This window comes from Leptidea sinapis, chromosome 23 (assembly GCF_905404315.1).
Source record: "Leptidea sinapis chromosome 23, ilLepSina1.1, whole genome shotgun sequence".
Classification (NCBI taxonomy): Eukaryota; Metazoa; Arthropoda; class Insecta; order Lepidoptera; family Pieridae; genus Leptidea; species Leptidea sinapis.
The window spans coordinates 8538568-8564583 of NC_066287.1; the positions used below are offsets into that span (position 1 = coordinate 8538568).

General features: G+C 33.2%; 3 protein-coding genes and 1 long non-coding RNA gene across 23 annotated transcripts in view; 1 reads left to right on the forward strand and 3 right to left on the reverse strand.

The window, feature by feature from the left end:
- Nucleotides 1-26016, reverse strand: part of LOC126971270 (extended synaptotagmin-1) — an 81476-nt gene that overhangs the window by 20542 nt on the left and 34918 nt on the right. For 2 of the 9 annotated variants that reach the window (XM_050817475.1, XM_050817483.1), the window contains exons 1-9: nt 13172-13339; nt 12863-12964; nt 11057-11254; nt 9224-9265; nt 8112-8252; nt 6506-6582; nt 4205-4271; nt 2905-3050; nt 340-460 (exon numbers count right to left, since the gene is read on the reverse strand). In XM_050817475.1, the coding sequence (XP_050673432.1) occupies nt 340-460; nt 2905-3050; nt 4205-4271; nt 6506-6582; nt 8112-8252; nt 9224-9265; nt 11057-11254; nt 12863-12964; nt 13172-13174 (897 nt within the window). In that variant the 5' untranslated portion in view covers nt 13175-13339. Of the gene's footprint in view, nt 1-339; nt 461-2904; nt 3051-4204; nt 4272-6505; nt 6583-8111; nt 8253-9223; nt 9266-11056; nt 11255-12862; nt 12965-13171; nt 13340-26016 lie in introns of those variants that run through there. The other 7 variants (XM_050817481.1, XM_050817480.1, XM_050817479.1 and 4 more) reach the window with 7 other exon arrangements.
- On the forward strand, nt 18410-19829 carry LOC126971275 (uncharacterized). Of its 2 annotated transcripts, XR_007730885.1 has the most exons (4): nt 18410-18546; nt 18632-18824; nt 19479-19593; nt 19673-19829. It is a non-coding gene; the product is annotated as an uncharacterized LOC126971275 (long non-coding RNA). The 2 variants fall into 2 exon arrangements; XR_007730884.1 differs by having other exon boundaries at nt 18469-18824.
- Nucleotides 19629-22378, reverse strand: LOC126971272 (putative nuclease HARBI1). Its single transcript, XM_050817485.1, has 6 exons — nt 21894-22378; nt 21216-21412; nt 20953-21085; nt 20729-20873; nt 20056-20449; nt 19629-19878 (listed from the first exon to the last, which is right to left on the reverse strand). Exons 1-6 carry the CDS (start codon nt 22119-22121, stop codon nt 19875-19877), a joined length of 1101 nt encoding a protein of 366 aa, XP_050673442.1. The 5' UTR covers nt 22122-22378; the 3' UTR covers nt 19629-19874.
- The window catches only part of LOC126971268 (NAD(P) transhydrogenase, mitochondrial-like), an 80927-nt gene continuing 77293 nt past the window's right edge, over nt 22383-26016 (reverse strand). For 9 of the 11 annotated variants that reach the window (XM_050817465.1, XM_050817466.1, XM_050817470.1 and 6 more), the window contains exons 22-23: nt 24815-24906; nt 22383-23230 (exon numbers count right to left, since the gene is read on the reverse strand). In XM_050817465.1, coding sequence (XP_050673422.1) covers nt 23084-23230; nt 24815-24906 — 239 coding nt within the window. In that variant the 3' untranslated portion in view covers nt 22383-23083. The remainder of the gene's footprint in view (nt 23231-24814; nt 24907-26016) is intronic. The other 2 variants (XM_050817464.1, XM_050817474.1) reach the window with 2 other exon arrangements.

Genomic DNA, 26016 nt, shown 5'->3' on the forward strand with positions numbered 1-26016 from the left:
AACGTATTTAGGTAAACCTTAGATCATTTATAAGTCTAGATGAACTACAGCTGTGAAAACGTCGAAAAAAATTGAGTCTAGAGTGAACCCCCATTTTGTGCAATTCACGCACACTAATACAAAGTGTCATACAAATCGCGAGTGTAGGACGTAGCTTGTCACGTACACTAAAGTATTAAACCCGGTCTGTTTTTATCGGTTGGCTAACAGTAAGAGACTCTATCTTGTCGTGTAAATTATCTAAGAGGTAAACATTAGCTGCAGTATGTTGAGCACAGCTAGTGTGCGTATGCTCAACTATTCTGATGCATCATGCATAAGCATTAATTTATAACATACCTCCGGTTCTGGCATACGCAGATCTACAGTAGGTATTTCATCGCTGAGTTTGATAGGTAACTTGTTCGGCAGCACCATCATCCGTGCAACTTGTTCCACGATGCATCGACGAAGTATGTCGCTGCAAATCAGATATATTACACATTGTTAAGTTTGTCGTCAAAAAGCTATTGCATTATTTTATCAATATTTGTTGTGTAATGACGTCGTACCATTTTTTTATAAGAGGGGGAAAACGGTCAAGAGGCGCACGAGATAGGGAGTGGCGAGGCAGCCGCTCATGGACATCCGCAACGACAGGTGTAAAGAAATGCGTGGCCGGCCTTTAAGGTACTTTTTTTGATAGTTCCTAGTTCGGTTCGCGAAAACAGCAGCCAGTAATTGATTTCACAAAGCGGCTATAAGGGGCAAGAAATTTCTTGCAAAACGCGCGGTTGTGGAATGCCAGACGTCAACGTGATGCGGGTGGTATTTTGCAATGCGCATGTTCTTTCACATAGAATGCTACGAGGAGCTTTTTGAGCAGACCGCCAATATTATGATGTGAATGATACAAATATTTTTTAATGAATATTTAGTACCTATTCTAGGACATTCAAATATTGGAAGGTGACGCTATTGGTCTGAGCTAATTTGAAATAATACAATCACGATAAACGTCAATTGTCAACCAATCCGCTAGTTTGTTTGTTTGTAATGGACTATGACGTCACTGTCCGCATTCACCAAGCGCGGCAAAATGGCAGACGTTTAAGGTGTCCGCGTCGATTGGCTATTTTTAATATTTTTTAAATACTTTGAGTTATTTTGTCGGCGGATTTTCGCAATTACTACGTAAACAAGCGACGTAATTTTCGGATAATACACTGGCCTTCAAAAGTAAGTATCACACTTTTAAAATTGGGATAACGTTTTAAGTTCACAAGATATACTTTCGAAATAAAAAGGGAAAAAAACTTCAAAAACAAAACCATTCCTTTTTCAATGTGGACGTTTCCGAATTACAATTTTACCATTCTCATTTTTCTTTCTGTTTTAAATTTTTTTCAAGATCGATGGGTCTTGTTTTAAAAAATTATGCTAAAAGGCACATAACATTTATTTATCACGCCTCTTTCAGTTGAAGAATGTGCTAGGATCATGGCTTTTTTGGAACTAGGCATCAGTATGCGTCGCACTGCAAGAATGGTGGGTGTGACGGTACGAACGGTCCAGAAGGTAAAGCGAAGGTACGAAGAGACTGGACACCATCTGTGGAGACCTTGTAATGGCAGACCCAGGTGTACCAGTGCCCGAGAAGATCGTTATATTATTTCCACTGTGTTAAGAAATCGCCACCAAAATGCAGTTGAAGTCCAGCAATAGCTACTTCAGACCCGGAGGGACTATATTAGTGACAGTACAGTGAGAAGAAGACTTGCTGAAGCAAATTTGAAACCCCGAAGACCAGCGAGTGGCCCAAAACTCGAGAGACAGCATGGAGTAGCGAGACTGCGATACGCCCGTGAACACATGCAGTGGGATGAAGAAGAATGGTCAAGAATTTTGTTTGCAGATGAGTCTCGATTCTCCCTTTACACTTCTGATGGAAGGCGAAGTGTTTACAGGCGACCTGGTGAGCGATACCTTCAAGCCTGCATCTCAGAAAGAGTCCAATACGGTGGAGGCAGTGTACATGTATGGGCTGGCATACCTTCAGAAGGTCGCACAGAGCTAGTAGCCATAGAAAATGGCACCCTCACTGGGCAAAGATATGCTCAAGAGATTCTCAATGAGTATGCAGGGCCGTATTTAGCAAATTTGGGTGATGGATCGATGCTGATGCATGATAATGCCCGGCCACACACGGCTCATATCGTACAAGAGTATATTCAGGAGGTCGGTATCAGCGTGATGTCTTGGCCATCAAGAAGTCCTGATCTCAACCCGATTGAACACGCCTGGGATGAGCTTGGGAGGCTAGTCAGAAATCGCAGACCACCACCTACTACCCTCAGGGCACTAAAGCAGGCCCTGGTAGAAGAATGGGAGAATATTCCCCAACATCGGCTCCGAAACCTAGTGTTCAGTATGCCAAACCGGCTCGAAGCTGTAATCAGAGCTCGAGGAGGCAATACCAGTTATTAAAAATTAAATAACATGTAATACATTTTAGTTGATTTTTTTACACTAAACTAAAAATGTCTATTTTCATTGTTTTACCTTTTTTAAGTTAAAAATGTTACTAATGTATAATTTTAGTTTCTAAGAATTAAAACCTATAAAATTTGCAACAAAACGTTTTTAATCTTAAATCTCTTCCTTCTATAGTTAAGAAAAAAAAAATTTTGAAAAGTGTAAACAAAAAATGCATATTATTGCCTATTGCTCTTGCTATTACATAATTCTTAATTTTTTTATTGTATGTAAAGGTACTTCATGACCATAGCGCATAATATAGGTACACAATATATTGTTTTTGGTTGAGTTCTCGTGGCAGGTTACGTCCTGCTCGGTTAAAATTCTCTTGGTGTTATGTTGTGTCGTTATTTATATTATTACAAGCAAAATGTCCAATATAATTACCTAAACCCAGGCATATCGAAGACATCCGCGGCGCCAACAAGGTTGAAGTCAAGCCGGGGGTTATTCAGAAAGAAGACTTGAAGACCACCGACCAGGGGCATCTTGGAGATTAGAGGCTTCATAACTACACGCAGCATTCCGTGGATCTATATAAACAATTTTTTTTGAAAAATACCTAATAAATGTAATTTTTGTTTTTTTTTTTATATTAGAAGAAGGAAACGGGCTAGTACTGGCTCATCAGCTGTGAGAGGAGATCCGTAGCCTCCATATTTTGACGTGTTAGTGTGGGATTTGCATATATTGGAGCAAGGTGATCTAAATCTCATATAGGATCTCATTGCTTCTGTTGATCGTTGTAGGTGATGCGTTAGATGACACGAAAAACGGACAATGGAAAAGGAGACCGATCATGAATTGAAGGCAGAACGGTCAGCCTTCGGTTTTATATTTAATATAATACCAAATAAAATATAAGTGATATGAAACAATACAACTGAATAAAATATACAAGAGAGAACATTTATATTTTAATATTTTATTTTTTATCTTAATTAGGGTTTACATGTAACAATATTAATATATAAAAAAAATACTATTCTATTAATTAATACTTAGAAGAAGAAAAATTAATTGTCTGCCCCTCTGCTGGTCATTGTTATGACGTATGAGTTGTATTTGATATTTTAGTACTTCAATTATTTGTTTAATAACCAAGTCACATGCGACGCAAATTCAGAATAAAAAAAAGTGTGTGCGTGTAATCTTTACGCGCGTTTGAAGTAATACTTAATTATAATTAACTCTAGGAATAAAGAACAGATACATATATATAGTATATCTATTAAGGTAAAATATGTTATTTTCGTTTGCCCTTGTTTGTCCCACCTATTCTAGGACATCCAGTATATATATATAACAAATATTCTAAAAAGTTTAAAGACAAGAAGATTTAATTTATACCATTAAATATATACTTACATTAATTAAAGCCGTGTTATTAATAAATAAATTAATAAAAATAATTAAATTATTAATATCGCACATATAAATATAACGTTGTTATTGAATATTAACGAAAATGGCTCTATGGACCTTTTGCCTGTCCGATGGACGAAGAAAAATAACGAATGTCGCAAACATTCAGACTGAGAACTTTTACTTATTATTTATTACAAAGTAGTCATAAATGAACAAATTCACTTGGAGATTTCCAGAAAATATGAGCAATTTGAAATTTTTAAACCATTAAATGGTTAAAAATTGTTTCAATTGACTTTTTTCTGTCGGAAGAAGGTACCTGTAAGTCTTTGATTCCTCCTCTGACCCGTTGCAGTACGAATGAGATATCGCAGTCGCCAGCGTAACTAAAAATAATTAAAATGTTGATTATAGACACGACATGAGTACTTGAAACATATCATATTTGCTGGACGATGAATAATTTTTAACAACAAAATCCAAGAATATGTACAAATAAACTCATTCTTGCCACTTCTTCTCATTAAAACTCAACATTTTCCGAAATTGTAGTAAATGTAAAAGAAAAGAAATCCTTTAAAGAAGAAAAGAAGTGATTTCCTTGACCTAAACGATTTTGATTTGATTGTATTACGAAATACAAAATGAATTGTTAAAAAATGTTGATGTGGTAAGCAAAAGGCATGCAGCGCCCGCCTTTAGGCTTAATTTAATAATAGATTTTATTGTTACTCAATTTTGTTTAAAAACAGAAGCCTGCTGAGTTTGCGCCCGTTCTTCTCAGGTATACTTAAGTTTCATTTGATAAATAAAAGAAATAAAATACAAGGAAGGTTATACCGTTGTTTCATTTTACTCAATAATTTTAAAGTACCTAATCAAGTTTGAGAAAATAAATGTAAGTATTCAATAATTAAACTGGGACAAAAATAATATACAGTTTCGTTTTGTATTCATTGTTTTTCCTTTCTGCAGTGGACAATACGATATAATTAAATATTCGTGATACAAAAGAACAACAGATAAGCTAAAGCATGGATTAAAACGGCATATATTTGTAACGTAAATACTTGTATGCGCTCATTAAAATAATTATTAGAATGATAAGAATAATAATTATTAATCAAAATACAGTTTGGCAGCGTTCTTATATTATAATGTAAATATTAAAGCGATTTTTTATAAGATAAAGCGATGAGATGATCAAATCAAATCCAATCAAAATCACTTTACTTATGTAAGTTAAGGAAATGACAATTATGAATGTCAAAATTTTAGATGAATCTGATGATAAGCGTCCGATAAACGAATATACGATGTCCATTCAAATTATTATTTTTTTCAAAATAGGATTTAAAATCAGTTATTGAACGTCAAAAACAATCACAACCTTTTCGAAATAGTATGACTCAGACCTGAGCGCAAGAAACTCACGGGCTTTTTTTAATTTCGCTGCAATATATTATATCATACAATTAATTTTATAATTAAATAGCCCGAGGGCGTTCGCTGCATTCCCAATCCGTGGTATCGTTAAGAAAATCAATTTATGTTTAAGTAACCCACACAAACGTTTTTTAACAATAGTTTTTGGTAACACATTTGTTTCGTACATTTTCTGGAATAATGGTGTAAAATCATATATACTTACAGTATTTAAAGACAATGTAAGCACACTTTTCAGAACTTAGTAGTGTGACAACTGTCACTGTCCGAATCGAACCTAAACTGAATAAATGCTGCTGATTGACCAAGAATAAATCAAAATCAAATCAAAATCAGTTTATTCACGTAGGTCACGGACACTTATGAATGTCAAAAAAAAAAAGAAATATTTTTCTTATTGAATATACCGCTACTTCGTAAAGGGTTGAGCTAATGAGAAGAAGTAGCAAGAAACTCATTGCAACTCTTTTATATCAAGATTTACATTTACATCGATTTACAAATCATTTCAATTACAATATAATATATAAAATATTTTAAACAATTTGAGTAAATGCGGCAAAGATTAGATACAGCAGTCGTAACATATTATGGTGTAATTTGTGGCTTGGTCCATATTTCAGCATTGTTTTTACACGGCGTGATATGTATATATGTGTAGCACGTCATTGTAAATTCACGAATAATCTTTATATATATATTTCCTGTGTGCGTGTGTATGTCACTGAACTCCTCCTAGAAGGCTGGACCGATTTTGATGATATTTTTGTGTGTTCCAGTGAATTTGAGATTGGTGTGTGTCTTCAGGTGGATTCGAGAATGGTTTAGATTCACAATTAAACTATACACACTGCACCAGATCTTCCCACATATATCACCTATTTGTCGGGATGATTTGCCACTGTAACATGCAACTAATGCAAGTAACCAAGCTTTAGTTTCATAAAGAATGTATAAAATAAATAAACTCAAGGCGCCAGAATTCAACCTGGTATTAAAGGATTACAAAACCACTATCACTTTTATCTCAGCCGAGAGAATAATTCGCAAAGAACAAGTAATTACCTCACTTTTATGATAATACAAAGATAACATTCCACAATCTTGATCGGTTATCACAAGTGTGACACAAAACTTATTACTAGATGTAATAACTCACTAAGAGATTACTCACAATAAGTCAACATCCATTATGATTTCATTTCTAGAGAGATTCTTATCGTAGACTTTAACACCGCCGACTCTTGGTGCCTGGAAATAATACAGTTATAATAAAACAATTTGATACCTTTAAAGAGGCAACCCGCACTTCTTCAATGAAATTTGTAACCAAAATTTATGAACAATGCGTCACTCTAACCCGCGACCTCTCGCGTTTCGTACGGACCCTGTGCCATCGTCAACCTGCGGAACCCCATGCTTATGGAGATATTCATGGTTAAATTTTTATAGCGCTATTTAGTTAATAGAACGATTTTAATCTGATATTTGCTTTCCTTACCATTATCTCGTTTTACTTTATTATATTATTTAATATTATTCTCGTTTCCGTATGTCCGATGAAACCTATAATCTTTAATCTCATCTAGATTCTGTTATCTGAAGTATTACAACAAATACTGGTTGTATTACAACAATTAAAACAAATACTTATTCATATGAGGCTCATATGAGTTAGTTTCTGGAAAAGGATTTGGTTTTCAGATAAGTTTTAGCTTGGTATACTTATACCCCCTTATTCATAATGGTCCGCTAACTTTAAACAGCCGCTAAGGAGTGTTTTCTCTCATTCTGACTTAGGTCAATAGAAGAAGACAAGAGTGAGAATTAGCAATGCTTTGAGTTAGCAGACTATTATGAATAAGGGGGATAACCTTTAATCTCATCTAGATTATGTTATCTGAAATATTACAATAAAATATGCTGGTTTTTGGTTCGGCCTGCGGCCGGGCTTATATGTATTAACGTTCTAACTTAACCTAACCTACCTTTAGTTTCTGGCAAAAGATTTTATATGCTCAACTTTAACTATACAGGGATCGGGCTTTAATTATTATTATTTTGAATGAACAGAATCATAAAATATTTCTCATCGCAATCACTAACCGTCAAAGTCAAACTTCATAAAGAGGTAATCATCAATGAAATATTTAAAAATTCATATCTCGTAAAGTAGATATTTCCTCGCAAAATAAATACCACCATTGGATCCCTGATTTTTTTAGATATAGTAGTAATCTTATTTTATCAATAATCGTGCCAATGGATTCTAAATCGCTTTCTTTTAGTGAGTACTATCTACAAAAAAAAATATGGGCAGTAAAATCGATGGTCGATATTGGAAAGTTTATCCTCAACTTTATGCCAAGTGTTGAAAGTATTATAATTAGTTTATAGGTTTAAGCTTGGTAACCCGTAGCACGAATTGAGTTTAAAAAAATTGTAATTGATAGAGCTATAATGATACCACTGTAATTACACCGTTTTCAATAAAATAATAAAAAAATTCTAACCTAAAACGTTACCCGTTTTATCACGTAAATAAAACTGTAGATGAGCTCTATCATGGCGCCGTGAGGCTAAATACTTGCTAATAATTATAAATAAAATTCCATTATAAATGAAAAACAGTAAAATGAAACGTAAAAAGTAACCAGGCGTAGACTAGACGACTTCATCAATTATAATTTTTAGACTAAAAAGGCTAGAACCCAGAGTTGTAAAGCCAATAAAAAAAAAAAACAATTATTATTTTTCTTATATTCCCAGTTTATACTTACGATAGTGCCAAGAATCATTCTCTCAAATTTAAATCCTTGTAACTTGTAATTAGCCAGGCTTTCAGCAACAGCTGGTTCAATTGATTCCTTGAGAATTGTTCGGGCGTAGTGATTTACATTCGGCCACACTTGAAGGAGTATCTATAAAGCAACGCCAGTTATTTATTGCTAAATAGATATTACAATTGGGCTCTATCTACTACTTGTAGTCACATGATAAAGAACGATTTAAAGTTTTAGAAATTTTAAATCTAAATTATATCATGTGTAGTAAGCTAATTTGCGATTTAAAGCGAAACTGTCATAACCATAATGATAACACCATGAACAAACGTGAACTTATAATGTCTACTACTCGGCTAAGTCGAGTTAGTAAGTCTTTTATGGGGGCGATGTGTATGCTTTAACAACAAGATCCTAGAAAATTCAAAAGTATTGATAAAAGTTTTTGTTTGTGTGGTAAGGGTTACTATAACATAAATGACTTAATGATACCACAAATTGGGAATGGAGTGACCGCCCTCAGGCTATTAAATAATGAATTTTATTGTACGATATTACATTTTAACCATTTTTTTAAGGAAAAAAAGAAGCCCGCTGAGTTTCTTGCGCCCGTTCTTCTCAGGTCTGGGGCATACTTTCTCGAATGGGTGGTAATTTTAGTCGTTCAATAAGTGATATTATATCCTATTTACAATAAAAGTACTTGAATTTGAAGTAACTTATGTTATGAAATAGCCACATGATCAGAATAAAGAAAGCAAACGTGATCAGAATATATGTATATAGAACAAAATCACTAATACGTCTCGCGAAGTTTTAGTATTACTTCCCTTGGACAATTTATCACAACTTTTAAAAAAAATTAAAGACTTTTACAGCAATAAATGGCGGCAAAATCATACGAATAGTTACCTTACCTACAGCCGCGGAGCTACGGAGTGTTCTCACTATAAATATTTGACATATTTAGATATAAGTATGTATGTCTTATTTGAAACAATTATAAGTAGTTATTAGGTACATGAAAAAAAAAATTATAAGAAAAACACGGAATAGCAGGTCTTTCGTATTCACACTTATCTTAACTACAGTTAAATAAAACAACATACCCGATTAAGCCACTCTGCGCGTTCCACATCGGGAAAAAATACCTGAAACATATTTTGTTTAGATTTAACTAGGATAGATTATATATTTTATGATTTTAATTTAATTTGACTAGTGGTCGCCCAGAGGTCGAAATTAGACCATAATCCATTTTATTTTTAAGTTTGAACTTTAGAAGACAATTTGTCAAAAACCCTCTATAATATATCTATGGGTGTTTTATTTAAACAGTGTCATATTTAATTAATTAAATGTATTTATAAGGCATTTTATATAAAAAATACGCTTAATGCACTTCTTTTCAATTTCACGTCAATCCGTTCGCGCATTTTTTAAAAGGGGTACAAAGTTTTTTTGTTTATATAGATATTTTTTTAATCTACTGTCAGTCTTCATACACTATAAACAGGTGTTTTATTGGTTCCAATGTCTTATACAGTGCTTCTTAAAGTTTTACAGGTCCTCCATACAAACATAGCTTCTATTTGTTGTGCAATTTCATTGTCTTGTGCTTTGATACTGTTACTGAGTATTGATAAATTTACTGGACTTCTAGTTGATGTGTGAACTGTTTGTATTTTTCCACAGTCAACCTGATTTTTTCTTTAACTAATTATTATTTACAAACAACCATTGGAAGTCTTAGGCTGAGCGTACTTAGAATTTACTCAGACTTTACTTACGTAGAACTTAGCTGAGTTTAAGCTAAGCGTAATCTTTCATTACATTTTCAAAGTCAATTGAAATTATGCTAAGCTTAAGGCGAAGAGTATGCAGAAAACACACAAACATGGTGTTTTAGACAAGTTTTGTGGTGAAAGTATTGCATTTGGAGCTATGAACACTACTTAAACCTGTTACACATATCCTTAAGTCTTATTTGTAGGTTGCTCATGCTTGCTGTTGGTTATAGTTAACATTGCCGAGCCTTTTTGACCTACCACTTTTCTTTGAAGTTTAACAATTTTTTTGGCACTTCTCTCATAAAAGTTATTCTTATAGCTTGTACTTTTTTGTGTAGGTTCATTTATTCAGATTAGTAGTGAATAACGATGATTGTAAGCATATAAACTGTTTTCCACGCAAGAATTTTGAAAATATTGGCTTTGTTACATAGATGGCGGGCCGGCAGCGGTGAACTCATATCGCTCAAGGTCGCTGGCATTTAGTGTCGCCTTAAGCTAAGATAGCCCAATGCAAAAGACAAGTGCGTTTTATCACTCAGCTAAGTTTCATGTGAGTAAAGGTTGAGCAAATTCTTAGTTTGCTCTATAGATCTCAGCCTTAGTGTATTTCAGTGTACTCTCTCTGGGGTCGGTCCCTCATGTCTGATGATCTATATTTTTGTCCTTCGCGTCTTTTAAAACCGTGGAGAATTTGGATGACGAGTCTTTAACTTCGTCAGTCCGTCTAGTTGGAGAGCGACCGCGCGATATTTTGCCTACGATACTTCTAACCACAATTATTTCTTACATACTTTCGTGTGTGTTTGTCATTAACTAATGTGCACGGAGAATTATTTAATCTGATATAATATATGATCAATATTAAACTATTTTTTATTTATAGCTGATGAACACGTATCTGGATGTGGTATTTTTTTTAAATTGACATATTTTTACACAAATTAACTTGCCCCAAACTAGGCATAGCCTGTGCTACTGGTTGCAAGACAATATTATATGTATACAAATGATAAAAGCCCTTTGAGTTTCTCGCGCCCTTACTTCAGGTCTGAGGATATTATTTTGAGTAGTTTTTGACGTTCAATAAGTGATTTCAAATCATATTCTGATTAAAATATTTGAATTTGATAAAACTATAAAAATACAAACCCAAGCTGGCAGATCATCCAGCCTAGCTAGGACAACATCTCTTTCAGATGATACTGCAGCAACCTTGGCTATGTTCCGCCTGTACTCATTTTCTTTACGCCACTGATCCCGGAGAACTGACAGGATGACTGGACAAAACAACCAAGCAACACTCCATTGCATATATCCAACTAAGTAAACAGCACCTACAATTGTCACCTGAAAATTGTTGCAATGTTCAAACCCTTGACAAAAGATGAAAACAGACCAGGTTTGTTACTTAAGTGTGCATGACAAGCTACATTGTATACTAGCGATTCAATATTGCGCTTTGTGTTACTGTGTATGCATCGCTCAAAATAGATAATAACAGCCCACCTCAATTTTTTTCGATGTTTTCACAGTCTATCTAAGGTATATATCTATGTAAGGATCTAAGGTTCATACAAATAATTTCATTCTTTGATTAAGAAATATAAAAATTAATAAAATAACCGGTGTCCTGGATAATTTAATACATTATGTATAGTTTAATCAGTAAATCAAATTAGGAAATATACCAACTTTAGTATTATAAAGAGCTTATTTAAAATATAGTAGATGAGTTAGCCTCATCCAAAAATAGTACTTAGGTATATATATTTTATTTTTATTTGTAGACATAAACATAAATGAGCATATTTTTAATATTATATATTTAGGATATTTAATGGATTAAAATACGTGTAATTGTAGCTGTATTTTTTTACGTTAGGTTGCAGGTTCCTCTAAAAACATGAGTCTGCAAAGGTCATGAAACATCGGGTTAAATAAATCATACTACTCTATCAAAAAAGTACCAGGATAAGAACTATGTTGGGGACCCAGTGTTCTGTGAATGGCTAAATTACTTGGTGTTGCATAGAGACATTGCTTCATTTTGTGTCTTCTACCACATTTATTATCAATCATGGAGGCTCTATTCATTCAAGGATATAAACTTGCCAGAAAGTGGTGGAAAGCCACCAAGCTATCTCAAAACGAATATAAGATAAGATTACATTTGCTTATTGAAGAAATACCTCAGTGACAACATCATAGAGACAGACACACAAGATTCTAACCAATCACTAAAGTCTGTCTGAAAAACAGATGGATAACCAACAACCATCCGGTAGGTAATCTACAATTGATGCAAACATCCACTAACACACTAGTTAACCATTACTTCTTCAGTAATAGGGTTCATAATTGAATCTAACTGCCAGAAGATGTTGTGTGTCTTACATAAAGGAATAGACTTGACAACAGACTATGATTCCATTTGGTAAGAAAATTAAAACAGAATATTACAAAAATAGCCCCAGATGTAAAGACACCAGCTCACACCTAGGTACTTGTTTACAATTAAATATAAAATTTAATGAATGAGCATGTTAAAAAAGAGTTATAATAACTCTTAAGGCACCCATTATGACCTATTAAGGTCAAGCTAATTATAGAGTTCTTACTTATCTCATAATTTTTCCCATCAGTATCTTTAATACTGACAAGGTTGGTCAGAAAAAAGAGGTTAACATTCATAGCAACCACATTAGATCACTTATATTTTCAAGGCTTCGAGTTGCCTATGAGTCATAGACAACTGTAAATGATTAAGGCAATGTTTCTATTGAAACCTATTCGTTCCATTGAATTCAAAACAATTACATTACAATACAGTAACCTTTTATAGACATTACAGATTACAAATAATGATATATAAAAATAGAATTCACTGTATAATATTTTATAGCATTTAATCTAATTTTTTTTTTAATTGTAGTGATTTATTCTGAACCTACTTACCTTTTTAAAAAATCTGTATATCATTGACAGAACATTCGCTTCGCCATCACTGCTTACAGGAAGGGCAAATTTGCTATTTTCTGACATATCGACAGGATTTACCTAAATGAAACGTAATAAATTAAGACTAAAATGAGTGCATAAGTCTATATTTTTTAAAATTAAACAAATATACATATAGTAAAAGCTTCAAAATACTTGTTTAAAGTAAACAAACAACTGATTATGTCATGTTTATTTATAATGATCGCAGTAATAAATTATAATTTACATTATAGGTACAACTCAATAAGGTATATGCATACATACCATTATACAAATAAATAAAAACGATAGTATCAGTACAGAACAACCATTGCGCAGTGCCAATAAGGGAAAGAAAATATTCCAATTAGCTTTTGGAGAAAAATTTACGCACACCACATACGCATACGTTCTGAACTTACGCCGTTATCAAACTAAACTGAAATTTGAACACTTTGAACTCAATGTGATTGTGACGTGATTGTGTCCGGTGACATGAGTCAGTGTTATGTGGTGGGTGAACAAAGAATAGTGAGGAGTTAGAAACAACTTCATGACAGATCACACTTGAAACTTCACAACTTTCAAAACACCTTATATATTCTCGCAGTTATAACAAAATAATGGATTTTTATTTATGTAACGTTTCTAGATAAAACTTAATCCGTAGATATGTTATTTCACTACATGTGCTAACATGCACGTCCTAACAATTCCCACATTTTTAATGCCTGATAGTAAGTGATAGCGATACCCAGCCCCAGGATTAGAATTCTTGAAACACCCAAAATTCAGAGCGGCATCGCGATTATGCTCGTCAATTTGAGATAACACTTATGTTAAGTCTAATAATCAGCACCGGTGCCTTTCAAATACAATAATTTCTGCAGTTACTGCTTCACGGCATAATAAGGTCTATATATTACCCAGGTGGGTAGGAAGCCAGTCTGTGCCAAGAAGCCTCTGACTTGTATGAAAGTTAAAAGATTAGGCTAGCTATTACGTAGTTTTGCTGAATACGTAAGTAACCATCCCTACTCTTTGGTTTTACTTTTCCTGAATTACATCCTCAAAGCCACAACAAGGTTGCTTTCACGGAAGCTAAGACCTCATACTACAGTAGGATGTGTCTAGGGTTCTCGTTGGCCCCATGGCAGAATCTGCAAAGGTCTGCCTGCTTCTAATTGTAGCCATACAGGTGAATTTTAGCTTACCTGATGATGATTACTTTATATCCATTGATGTTAATTGCACGCCGAAACTCGGTTTAAAATATTACATAAATTTTCAATTTATCCACTTACTTTTAAAACCGAAATAGAATGAAAGAAGTAGTAGATAACAAGAAAGTTTCGTAGCTACTGTTAACAAAACTATATTTAAGAGTAAATTATTTCTCGCCACCCTCATTACGTACAAAATTTAATTAAGTGTTTGAATTTATAAGATATTCATTTTTGTGATATGTTCACGTTACTGTCAATATTTGAGTGCTGAGCACTTATTAGCCACACATAATTTGAGAATTAAATTGTTCATTAAGATGCTATCATGTGATTTTACTTTTCTGTAAATCATAGTAGTAAATTTAATAACGTGTAATAAGTTTTTACATCTGGAATTATCCCATAATAAATAATAATTGTTGCCTTAAGACATGTCATAACTTGTGAGTTTCTCGAAAGTGTCGAGTAATAAGACTCATTATGCTGAGCATATTGTGGGAAACTTTAATTATATTTACAGTTGTATTTTTTTTTAATCAATTTTCTTCACACACTGGAACGAGTGCGCTGCAATGCGTAATGCACAACAGCGTGTGATGTCGCGCAATGCTTTGCGCAGTATTCAAATAATATAGCAACTTCCATCCCTTAGGAAGACCACTGGCGAATGTCCCTGGGATATGAGTCTGTGTGTTCATGAAATGATGTTAAACTACGTACTGTTTACGATGTCATTACATTTTATTAAAAAAGTTTTATTGAAATTTTATATTTTCATGTTTAATAGATCCAAAAGTGTGTCACTGGCTTGGGGTGCTACAAAGTAGAAACTGTATTTGCTGCTTAGCTTGGCGTGAGGCGTGGAGCATCGTGGACGCGACGTATGCTGGTTATTCCATCACGGCATCTGCGTTTGACGCTGCAGATGTTTCTGGTGATTTATATACGATTATATACTGAGATTTGTGAGTTTATGATTAACATCTTTGTAGTGTACACAATCTGAGGCCTGCTTTTCAATGTGGTTCAACTTTCATTTGGTGTTATCATATACGAAAAAAATATGATTTGTGGCTTCGAGGCTTAATCAATTCATTAAGTACATCAATAAAATTCGTCTGAATATCGGCTCAGGAGTTTGGATTCATGACAATATGCATAATGAGCTTTTCACCTCGTTCTATATGTGTGGGTAAAATAAACAAATTATTCCATAGAATTACTCATTTTATTGAACATTTTTACAGAAAATAATTTGATTCGACACATTTTTTTTTTAAATACGCCAAAATTATTATAGTCAATCAGAGATTATGTTTCTAGGTGTAAATTACGAATAAAATTTAAGTACATACATAAAAACTATTCAAAACTTAACACAATGTGTTTATATATTATAAGGCACTTTCTTCATTATATTAAATATAGCAAAATGTGAAATGTAAATACAAAAATTTATTAAATACGGAATAATATATTTTTATATAGATATTTTGGACTATTGCAAACTACTCATGCTCTACTGAGAAATAATATTAACTTTAAATTCATTTAGAAACTGAAGCATATGAACTCACAGCTAAAGCATAGGCTTTTACGTATTATGTTGGTGTGGAATGTTTATATGTATAAAATATCTAGAAACTTTCTATAAGACTATAAAGTAAAATTTTCAACAAGACAAATAAGTTTCAATTTTATACAAAACATTTAATTCTTTATAATAATCTCTTGTTTATTGAAACAAATTTAACAATAAATTCATGATAATGTAGTATATTTTTAGCATTATAGTTTTACATTTATTATAAATCAGTTCAATTAAAAATAGCGCACCATATTACAAAACAGCAATACAATAGATTAATTAATTCCCACTTTAAGTGACTAACGCTAGAGATATTGATATAGACGCCGAAGAAATTGAGAATACCCGCCAGGCTACCAAGATAAAACCAGCGAGCCGAACCGGCTAGAGTCGGAAGGAAAGTCAGTGCCAATAAAGCTACAACATACGATAAAACCATAAAGTAAAGAAGTACCGTCCGTACAGTCTGTGACTCTGGTGAAGACTCCAACCACTCAAAAGATAAATATTGATTGAGTCTGTGAGGGAATACATAACTAAGAGCACACACCGTCCTTATTACGCACGAGTAATATTCTGGAAGGGACTCAGCCTTAGCAACTGATTTTAGCAAAGAAAATACTATCTCCAGCTTCATTTCAATTATTTCAACATAGACTTAGAACTAGATACAGAATTGAAATGTAAGTATTCTTAAAGTGATAGATATTACAAATAAATCTTATAGACATAATATTATAAGAAGTTATGAAATTTATTTTAAAATGCTTAAAATAATGGATCGTTAAACATTAAAATTACCATACTTCTAATGTGAAACATGAGCATATGCGTTTGTTACATTAGAATATAACCATTATTATAAAATGAAACATTTTATGCCAAATCAACTGGCATTCGTAATTTACCCCAGGGGTAAGTTCTCTACGAGGCCAATTCAACTGTAGCACAAGTTATATAATCTTTACATCCCAGCGCCCAAATTGCATAATATTAAGAAATTCCTAATAATGTCTTTCAGTAGCTTTTTGTGCGTTTCAGTCATATAAATAAGTAAAAACATTTTTATTTATATTAGATTATTTATGTCTGAATAGACTTGACACAGTTGTGAAAATGTCGAAAAAAAAGTGAGGTTCACACTTAATCTCTATTTTGAAAATTGCACACACACACACTAACACAAAATGACATACAAATAGCGAGTGTAAGATGTTGGATGGACTGTTTTCATTGGTTGTCTAGCAGCAAGAGGCTCTATATGGACGTATAAATTATCTAAGACTATAACGTTTAGGTAAATATAACACAATGGCAATTGATTAGACAGGACCCAGAGTAGTATTAGGCCAGGACCCCACAAACTCATAGTCCTTCCCCGATTCGAAATTACATGAGTTTGTTGATCAATTTCACAATTATCTTGTTATAAGTTTCACTATATCATCAATATATATGTGAAAGATAACACCTTCCATTACAACTTGAAAAAATTTGGTATAAATGTATAAAAATATTAATTTTGTAAGTCACTTTATAAAGACGCAATAATTTCATAGTACATTTGTGACTTAGTTACATAAAAGTTGATAAATATCACAAGATTATAATAAAAATATAATATACAAAAGATCCAAATTTTGTAAAACTGATCTTTTCAGTCTCATAGATAATGGCACCTATACCCAGATATAATTTTGCATCTAGTTATAGTTTTCTTTAGTACTAAGTAGCACACTTTTACTTGGAAGAGGCTCATAAGTAGTAATTTTACCTAAATTCATAAAAGTTAAAGATCTCTACCTCTGTCTCTCTCTCTCTCTTTCAGTCATTCTTAACCAGTTTGGTGTAGGCCCTTTTCAGATTGCGCATTTAATAGATTTTTAGCACAGACAATGACTTTTTAACTAGACGTTCCGTGTCTTTTTTTGAAATTCTAAGAATGTAAACAATTATTGAAATTTATTGCACAGTTTCCGCACTTCTCTATGCAAAACATTAATTATGCAAAAATCTCACATTCTGCACGTACACTGTGCAAAAGTGGTACAAAGTTGTTTCTTAACATATGAATATAAATTCCTCTATAAATTGTTAGCTCTAAATTATTATTTTATCATTAAAAATAACTAATTACAAAAATAATTATTACCATATAAATATAATAATGAAACTTGATTTCCGTACAAATTCATCAATAGAGCGATATAATAAAAAGTTAAGTGTAAGGCTGGATTTAGTGCTTGACCGACGGTAAACATTTTTTGTTTGCGTTTTTTATTTCGATGTTCCGAACGTACGGTCGTTTGCTCGATCAGCGTCCCATTGGACACAATTAATCGTCATAGAGCGTCATAGGGCCGACGTACGCAGGACCGACGATTGTCGTCAGCGCGACGTACCTGGAGGTCTATTACGAAAATCGAAATACGTAGTTTCGGTCCGAAACGAAAGAACGCCGAACTTCGATTTAAATCCTATTACCAAAGTACTTCGGATCCGAATAGTGCGGACGTAATTCGTTTCGGAACCATAGACATAAAAAAATTACACAAAGATGATATTAATGTACATACTTATATTACCGATAAATCGTGTGAAAACCGATAACAAATTAAAAAAATTAAAAATAAGTTTTTCGTTATGTTAAGATGTATTTAAATAGTGGAATTGCCTTATATTACGTTTAAATTATCTATTTAAGAAAAAATCTATTTTCCTGCAAGAAAAAATGCTATTTTTATTAAATTTGACATTACATGTCATTATATTTTAATTTAATCTGTGGTAGTTTCGCGGTTATTTGGTTTAAAATTTTTCAGTAGTAATATAAAAGTTTTAAGCAAGTAAGTTTTATTTAATTATTAATATTAAACTAAAAATATCTACTTATAGATCTTAGAAACATAATTTTTAAACTATTTTTTACAGTTTAAATAAAATGTCTGCCACGGGTACTCAAATCGAAACCCTTATGGATTTCATGATGAAAAATCCAGATTTAGCCCGTGGCCTTATACATAGCGTAGAGGGTCGTGTTCAATCAAAAAGATTGTGGGATAATATCACAAGCCATTTAAATAGCCTTGGAGGTGCTGTAAAAACTGTGCAGCAGTGGAAGAAGGTAATAAACGATTTAAAATATTAAGTTAAATTAACTTATAATCACTAACAATATGTGTAACTGTTTTAATTTATGAAAATTTCGCTTTTATTTACTCATTATATTTGCATTTGCATGATTATTGCATGTTCGTGCTAAGGTGTGGGCTGATAAAAAATACTTGGCCAAAAAAGCCAATGCAGCAGCGCTTCGATCTGCCACTGGCACTGGTGGTGGGCCACCAACAGCTGGCATATTATCCCAGAACGATTTAAAGGTCATCGCTGTAATGGGACATGGTTTTGGTGAGCCAAATATACCAGGTTGCAATGTGCCAGCTTTTCCTGAGGTAATGCTTGTTATTTATGATTTGCACAGATATATACTATATTATGTTTATATACCTATATATTTGCTAATAACTCCCTCCTCTTTAAGCAGTACATGGAAACAACCATTGGGCTCAAAGTATGTGTTACTAACCATACTAACATAGTATAAAAAATGAGTAATTAATATACTAAGAAATATAATATACATACCAACCTACTTATATCTGAGATAAAGGATTATCAATATTATATGTTTTATAAGTGTTATTCATATGGTTATTTGTGCATGACTATTTATGATATAATGCTTAATCAATTGTATATTTTTCATTTCCACTTGCAGCCTTTAGAACAGCCTACACCAATGACAATTACTGAAACCATATCAAACACCTCTACTAACAAAGAGACCCTTGAAGCTACTCCTGATATTGATTCAGAAGTACACAATATTCAAGGTAATAAGAAGGTATAGACAAAAAAACAAGCACTATTACTATGTAGTTAAGTTATTTATTTTCTACCAAAATTTTACAGCATCAAGGCGGCCACGCAGACGGGTACGTGTGTCACAGCCCGACATAAAGCAACAAATCCTTCGCCTTGAAGTAGATAAAAGGGATATCCTAGCAGGCATCCTGGAGGAATTAAAAGAATTGAATAATAATTTGAAAAATATAATTGAAAAACTTTAGTCCCTTTTTTATTTAAATATATATATGTACAAAAACCTCTGTCTTTATCTGCAACAAAAGAAATAATATTATTTGTATTTACATGATTAAACACAAATTTTTATGATTTCTTAGAATACAATTCGTTGAATATTGGCCAGAGTAGTCTTCATCTCAACTTCTTATATTATCACTTACAGGCAGATTGCAATTATAGTTAAATCTAGTGGAAAACTACTTGATTACCTTAAATTTCTGTTGAGTAATTGTATTAGCTCATTTCGTGTGCGCTGCCCCTGCTCTAATGGTGGCCCAGTAACATGTTGATTCACCCTTCTTTGCCTTTCCGCTTCTACATGAAGTTCGTCCTGTGTTAATTCTACAGGATCTAACCCCGACTGAACACACATGTTATGTAAAACACAACATGCGATTGTTATCTTTGCGGCCATTTCTGGCTTGTAATGGAGTTGCCGGGCTGCCAAAAGACATCTCCATCGACCTTTTAGTTGCCCAAAAGTGCGCTCTATAGTGGATCTTACTCTTTTATGTTTGGCATTATAGTGTCCTTCTGGAGAGTCATCTGGAGCTCCATCAATTGGGGTCATCAGATATCTCCTTAGAGGATAGCCGGAGTCACCTACAATAATTCATTTATTAATTTATTTATTTACCACACATAGCAACTATCATTAGAGGTATTACTTAATGTGACAGTTACAAACAAACAAGAATAACAAACGCAGCAAACAAATCAATCTAAAACTAATCATACAATCAAACATAACATTACATCTATATTTTAATTAACAACACATAAAAATGAAGTATGTAAACATGAAATATTCTAATTTTGTATGTTAACAATGTTAAGAAACAATAATATTAATGAAAATTTAATAATAATTTTTCTACGAACCAAGTAGTATAGCGGTCTCATCTGTGGTATTAGTGAGACTCTCCAGGTGGTCACAAATTTCACTATTCTGCCAAATAAATGAGTCATGAGTAGCTCCACCATATGAGGCATCTAAACTAATTATATTGCAATTTGCATCACATATCTAAAATAGATTACAAATAATAAATATATTATTGTAAAATGTATAAAAAAAATATTGTATGTTATGCTAGACAGCTCACCACTTGACAATTAATGGAGTGAAAATGTTTTCTATTAAAAAAACGCTCTTCATTTTCTTGTGGCCTCACAATAGCTATATGAGTACAGTCAATGCACCCACATATGCCAGGAAACCCATATTTTTCATAAAAACTGAAATCAAAAATGCAATTTTACTAATGAAATTTCATTTAAAAATATAATAAATCCTCAAGCACATCACTCTTATCATTGTGGGAGAATCATATTTTAATTGTCAAATTATTTATAAGTAAAACAATACCTTTCTTTTATAAAATTTCGTTCCTGTCTGTTTTGGGGAAATTTAATATATGTCCTTAATATGGATGAACTATTAAGTGCCTCGGTTACTTGTTTGAGGCACTTTGACACAGTTGGCTGTGCCAAAGGGCCATCCATATTTAGTCCCACTGCTCCCTGATAGCTCCCTCTCCCATAAAATGCAAGGGCAGTAAGGATCTGTAAGTATAAATTGTTGTTGGTTGGAATATTGACACAGAAATATTATGACCTGTGGACAATTTTCAATAGAAAAGCTTTTAAACAAAATGGAATCAGAAGAAAAAGTTTTGTTGTTGATAGAAGAAGCAATTTTGATGAAAATGTAAAAGCAAAGATTTTTAATAGTTTCAATTTGAATTATATTGTTTTTATAGATGTTTATCTTTTAAATAAAAATGAATATGTGATTATTGTATTGTGATTAAATGGGCCTTAGAAATTTTGACAATTTAAATAGTAGAATCGTGTAGAAAGTATTTGATATTTATTTGTACCCAAAAATAAAGGAAAAACTAAGAGGTATGTAAATTAAAATGTTTATAATATAAAAAAATAACATAACAGTGGCTGTTAGACAATACCTACCAATATATTAATCTTTTACAATTAGGATTTAACTAACGAGTTCCTGTATATCCAATATAATAATATAACTTACCTTGATTGAGGGATCAATCCCTCTCGTATTTTTATTAGGAGGCATTAGTGGTATGATCTCTTCACACAGTTTTTCATATAAACTACGATTAAGGCGATAATTTAAAACAAATTGCCCATCGGGAATTTGTTTATTAAATAAATATTGCCGAAGACGACGTCGCTCTCTTGCTCTTTCAAAGTTTTCTTCGTTTAAAAAGACCTCTTCGTATATTAATAAACGTGCCATTTTATAGTAAAATAAATATATTTTATCTAAAACGAAACCTATATGTCTGTCGTAAAAAGTGACGTTGTTGTTACGATCATAACAATGTCCAACAACGAAAACGTAAATGTCAAGTGAATTTGGGAATAAGGTAAACGAAAGACAAAATGTCTAATCACGAACTTCGTTTCGATCATCGGATTCGAAACACTTTCGTAATAGGAAAATGTACGATCCGTCAACCGAAACTTCGTATTTCGATTTTCGTAATAGGGCTCCTGTACGCTTGTAGAAATTCGTCAAGGCTGGACTGTACGCGTTCATCTTTTTTCATTGTTACAGCTACGCTTGACCAACGTCAGCGCTCTACGTCGGTCGAGCACTTAATCCAGCCTTAAAATATTAAGTAGAACATTACCTATCTTAAGTGTTTCTATTGTATAATAGTACTTACTTTATGAAACTAGTGTGCTATATTGGTAATTCGCATACGTACACACAAGACAACAGCGCGATAAGGGAACCGGGAGTGTCATGATCGATGCACACGTGTTTCATACGTTTTTCAGCACACTTGCGAGAAAATTAATTTAATTATCAAACATCCAGTCAGAAACGGTAATAAATATTCACCATATATTTAACATAAACATGCAGGTTTATCCATTGTTTTGTAATGTATGGCTATACTTATATATTTTCCACGTTTAATCCACGTTTTGAGCAAGTGTAATGAAAATATTTTTACAGTTCAGTTCTCTACCATGAGCTGTGTATAATTTTTATACAAAATTAAGGCTAAATTAAACTTTCAATTATTGCCCCTGTTTACGTCAGTTAACTCATGAAAGGCATAAAATTGCCAAGATTTTCCTGATAATAGTGATCTCCACTTAACAATCTCCCTTGGAACACAAGAGTATTTGTAAGTATTTGTAAGTATTAGCGGCGCTCAGCTTACAAGATCCAATTAATGGTATTATTTATAGATTTAGGTATTTTATTCTTTCGAGCAGCGCGTCGCAAGTTTTCTTCGCGTCTCCGAGCAACATGGCTGTGTTAGGATTGTAGAAGATCGGATTGTCGACTGCAGCGTAGCCAACGCCCATGGACCTCTTCATAACCACCACCTGAAAAAAAAAAGAGTAACTAATAGTAAATTTGTTTTGATTTTGATCGCCAAATAATGAATATTAGCTATAATGCATAAAGTATTGATATTGGACACTAGAGCTTGATATTTATAAAGCTTTTTAACTTTGAAAACGATTGATATATTGAATGTAGCACCTTACAAACTAATTTATTTTGTATATTACAGCCATTGTAAAATACTGTATTGATTGAAAAGAGTGACCGTTGCGTTTCTTGTATGTTCTTCTCACGAGCTCTACTTTTTTCGAACATATGGTAGATTCAGTAATTAAAAAACAATATAGTGACGATTCAAAAGCGCTTATTTGAAGCCTTAATTGAATAAAGTTTATTTGACTTTGATTTTGAGAACAGAATGAAGAATTTAGTCTAATTGTTTTTCAGTAGTTGTGCCCACTTTCCAAAAAGCTTCTTCTGCGCTGGGCCTCGTTTGTATAATCACTTACCCAGAGATATTATGGAAACTCAGGTGATCCCGTTGTTTAAAAAAGTTAAACATGTTTTTGATACTTAAGACATATTATACAATCTGTGATGACCTTACGGATATTTTTTAACTGTTATACATCTGTTTTTTGATATATAATAATTATAATAATAATGAACATTAGATATTTTAGCTGATGGGATTTTTAACATTTTGTAATAGTTTATTAATGTTGCATACTGTAATTCAAGCATAGTTTGCCCGCTGATATATTTTCGTATATGTTCAACACCTGTACATTACCGAAATTCACAATAAAGAAAATTGAATTGAATAATCCTGAGCGGCACTGCATTGTAATAGGCATGACGTATCAATTACCATCAGCTGAACGTCCTGCTCGTCTAGTCCCTTATTGTCATTAAAAAATATTTCCGTCAGCACGAGACCTCCTTAAACAGTTAGTATAAGTTTGTTGAAATATTATATAAGATCTTATTAAAAGAGATGTATCAGTATAGAGATGATGAACTAAATGTAATTCTTCCTTTGTGCATTTAATTTTTAATAATATGTAATATTGTATTTTCTTTGATTAACGCGAGTGTTACACATTTAAATAAATCACTTTAAAAGGATTAAGACGCGTGTAATTGTAACGGCTTTACATTAGATGTTTGCGTAAAAGTTACATTTTTATTTTAGTTAAACCCGACGTTTCAAGACCTTTCCAGATCTCGTTTTCAGGGGGACTGAGAGAGAAAAATGTAACTTTTACGCAAACATCTAATGTAAAACCGTTACAATTACACGCGTTTTAATCCTTTAAAAGTGTTTCATTTAAATATGTAATATTGAAAATTATACCATTTATATATACTTCTAGATAGACTGAGAAAACGTCGAACAAACGTCGAAATAAATGAGCTTGATAGATAACCCCTATTTTGAGCAATGCACGCACACTAACACAAAGTGTCATACAAATCGCGAGTGTAAGGCGTAGCTTGTCACGCACACTAAAGCAATAAACCTGGCCTGTTTTCATCGGTTGTCTAGCAGTAAGAGGCTCTATCTAGACGTATAAATTATCTAAGTTTTCGACAATTAAATCACAAAGGTTGCAAGTTACCTGGTCCGCTTTCCACACTTTGAGTACAGGCATCCCTGCGATGGGAGATTCGGGGTCGTCCTCCGCTGCACTGTTCACCGTGTCGTTAGCGCCTGGACAAAATATTTCATATTGACAGCTGCATCCCTTATAGTATACATTAAAATCAAATATTTGGTTCTCAGTAAGTCTACATTAATGCGCACGTTACAGAGTGTTCGCATTACGTCCGAATCTGATTCGCACCCGTGAATCTCCATTCCGGATAAGATTATTGACAGACCGAAGTTCCCTTACCCCCTTATTTATAATGGTCCGTTTTAAACAGCCGCTAAGGAGTGTTTTTTCTCATGCTGACTTAAGTCAATAGAAGAAGACAGAGTGAGAATTAGCAATGCTTTAAGTTAGCAGACTATTATGAATAAGGGGGATAGTATTTTGGAGATAATGCCTTTATGGGTTGTGAAATGAAACAACTAAGTAATATGGTGAGCGCTCAAACCCGGTGCGCAATGTAAACTTATTTAATTAACAATTTGTTATGTTTTTATTGTGATAACCCTCACTTCTGGGATAAATACACAAATAAAATGTGAAAACAAAATTTTATGAACGATGCGGGACTCGAACCCACGACCTCTCGCGTGAATGTCGTGAGCGTAGAGCCACAACCTGAGAGTTGAACAAAGCATACAAGATTTTATGACGACACGACACTCGAACGGTGAGCTCAGTTGGAAGAGCACTCACACGGAACGCGAGAGGTCGTGGGTTCGAGTCCCGGTTCGTTCATTAAATTTTGTTTTCACATTTTATTTGTGTACTTATTTTATTATTCATAAAACTTGAACGAGCATCCGTGCAATACGCACATATATATGAAGTGCGGCGTGTCCGCATCACACACGTTCATAATGCAAACACGGCAAATCATAACTGATAATGTGTACCTACAGTATTATTTGTATGAACGCTCGCACACTGCGTCCGAACTGAATCCTTTATGTGATGTAAAATAAAATCGAAAATTGACACACTCATTCGGTAGTAATTATAAAATTTCCCGTCAAATTGACGTAACACTGCGTGTTGATTGTAAAAAGCTCCCCTTAAACGTCGGTCCAACAAGAGACGAAGCACTTAGAATTGTTTACTTCTTCTGCGCCTTCGTACGTACAGTGTCAGAAATTGATGCCAATTGAAAGGATTCAGAATCACCGACG

Bases quoted from the DNA above. Each gene is read 5' to 3' on its own strand.
- LOC126971272 (XM_050817485.1), bottom strand. From the start codon at position 22,121: ATGGCACGTTTATTAATATACGAAGAGGTCTTTTTAAACGAAGAAAAC. The intron at 21,413-21,893 runs GTAAGTTATATT...TTATACTTACAG, and splicing joins GGATTGATCCCTCAATCAAG to ATCCTTACTGCCCTTGCATT. The intron at 21,086-21,215 runs GTATTGTTTTAC...TTTTGATTTCAG, and splicing joins CGAAATTTTATAAAAGAAAG to TTTTTATGAAAAATATGGGT.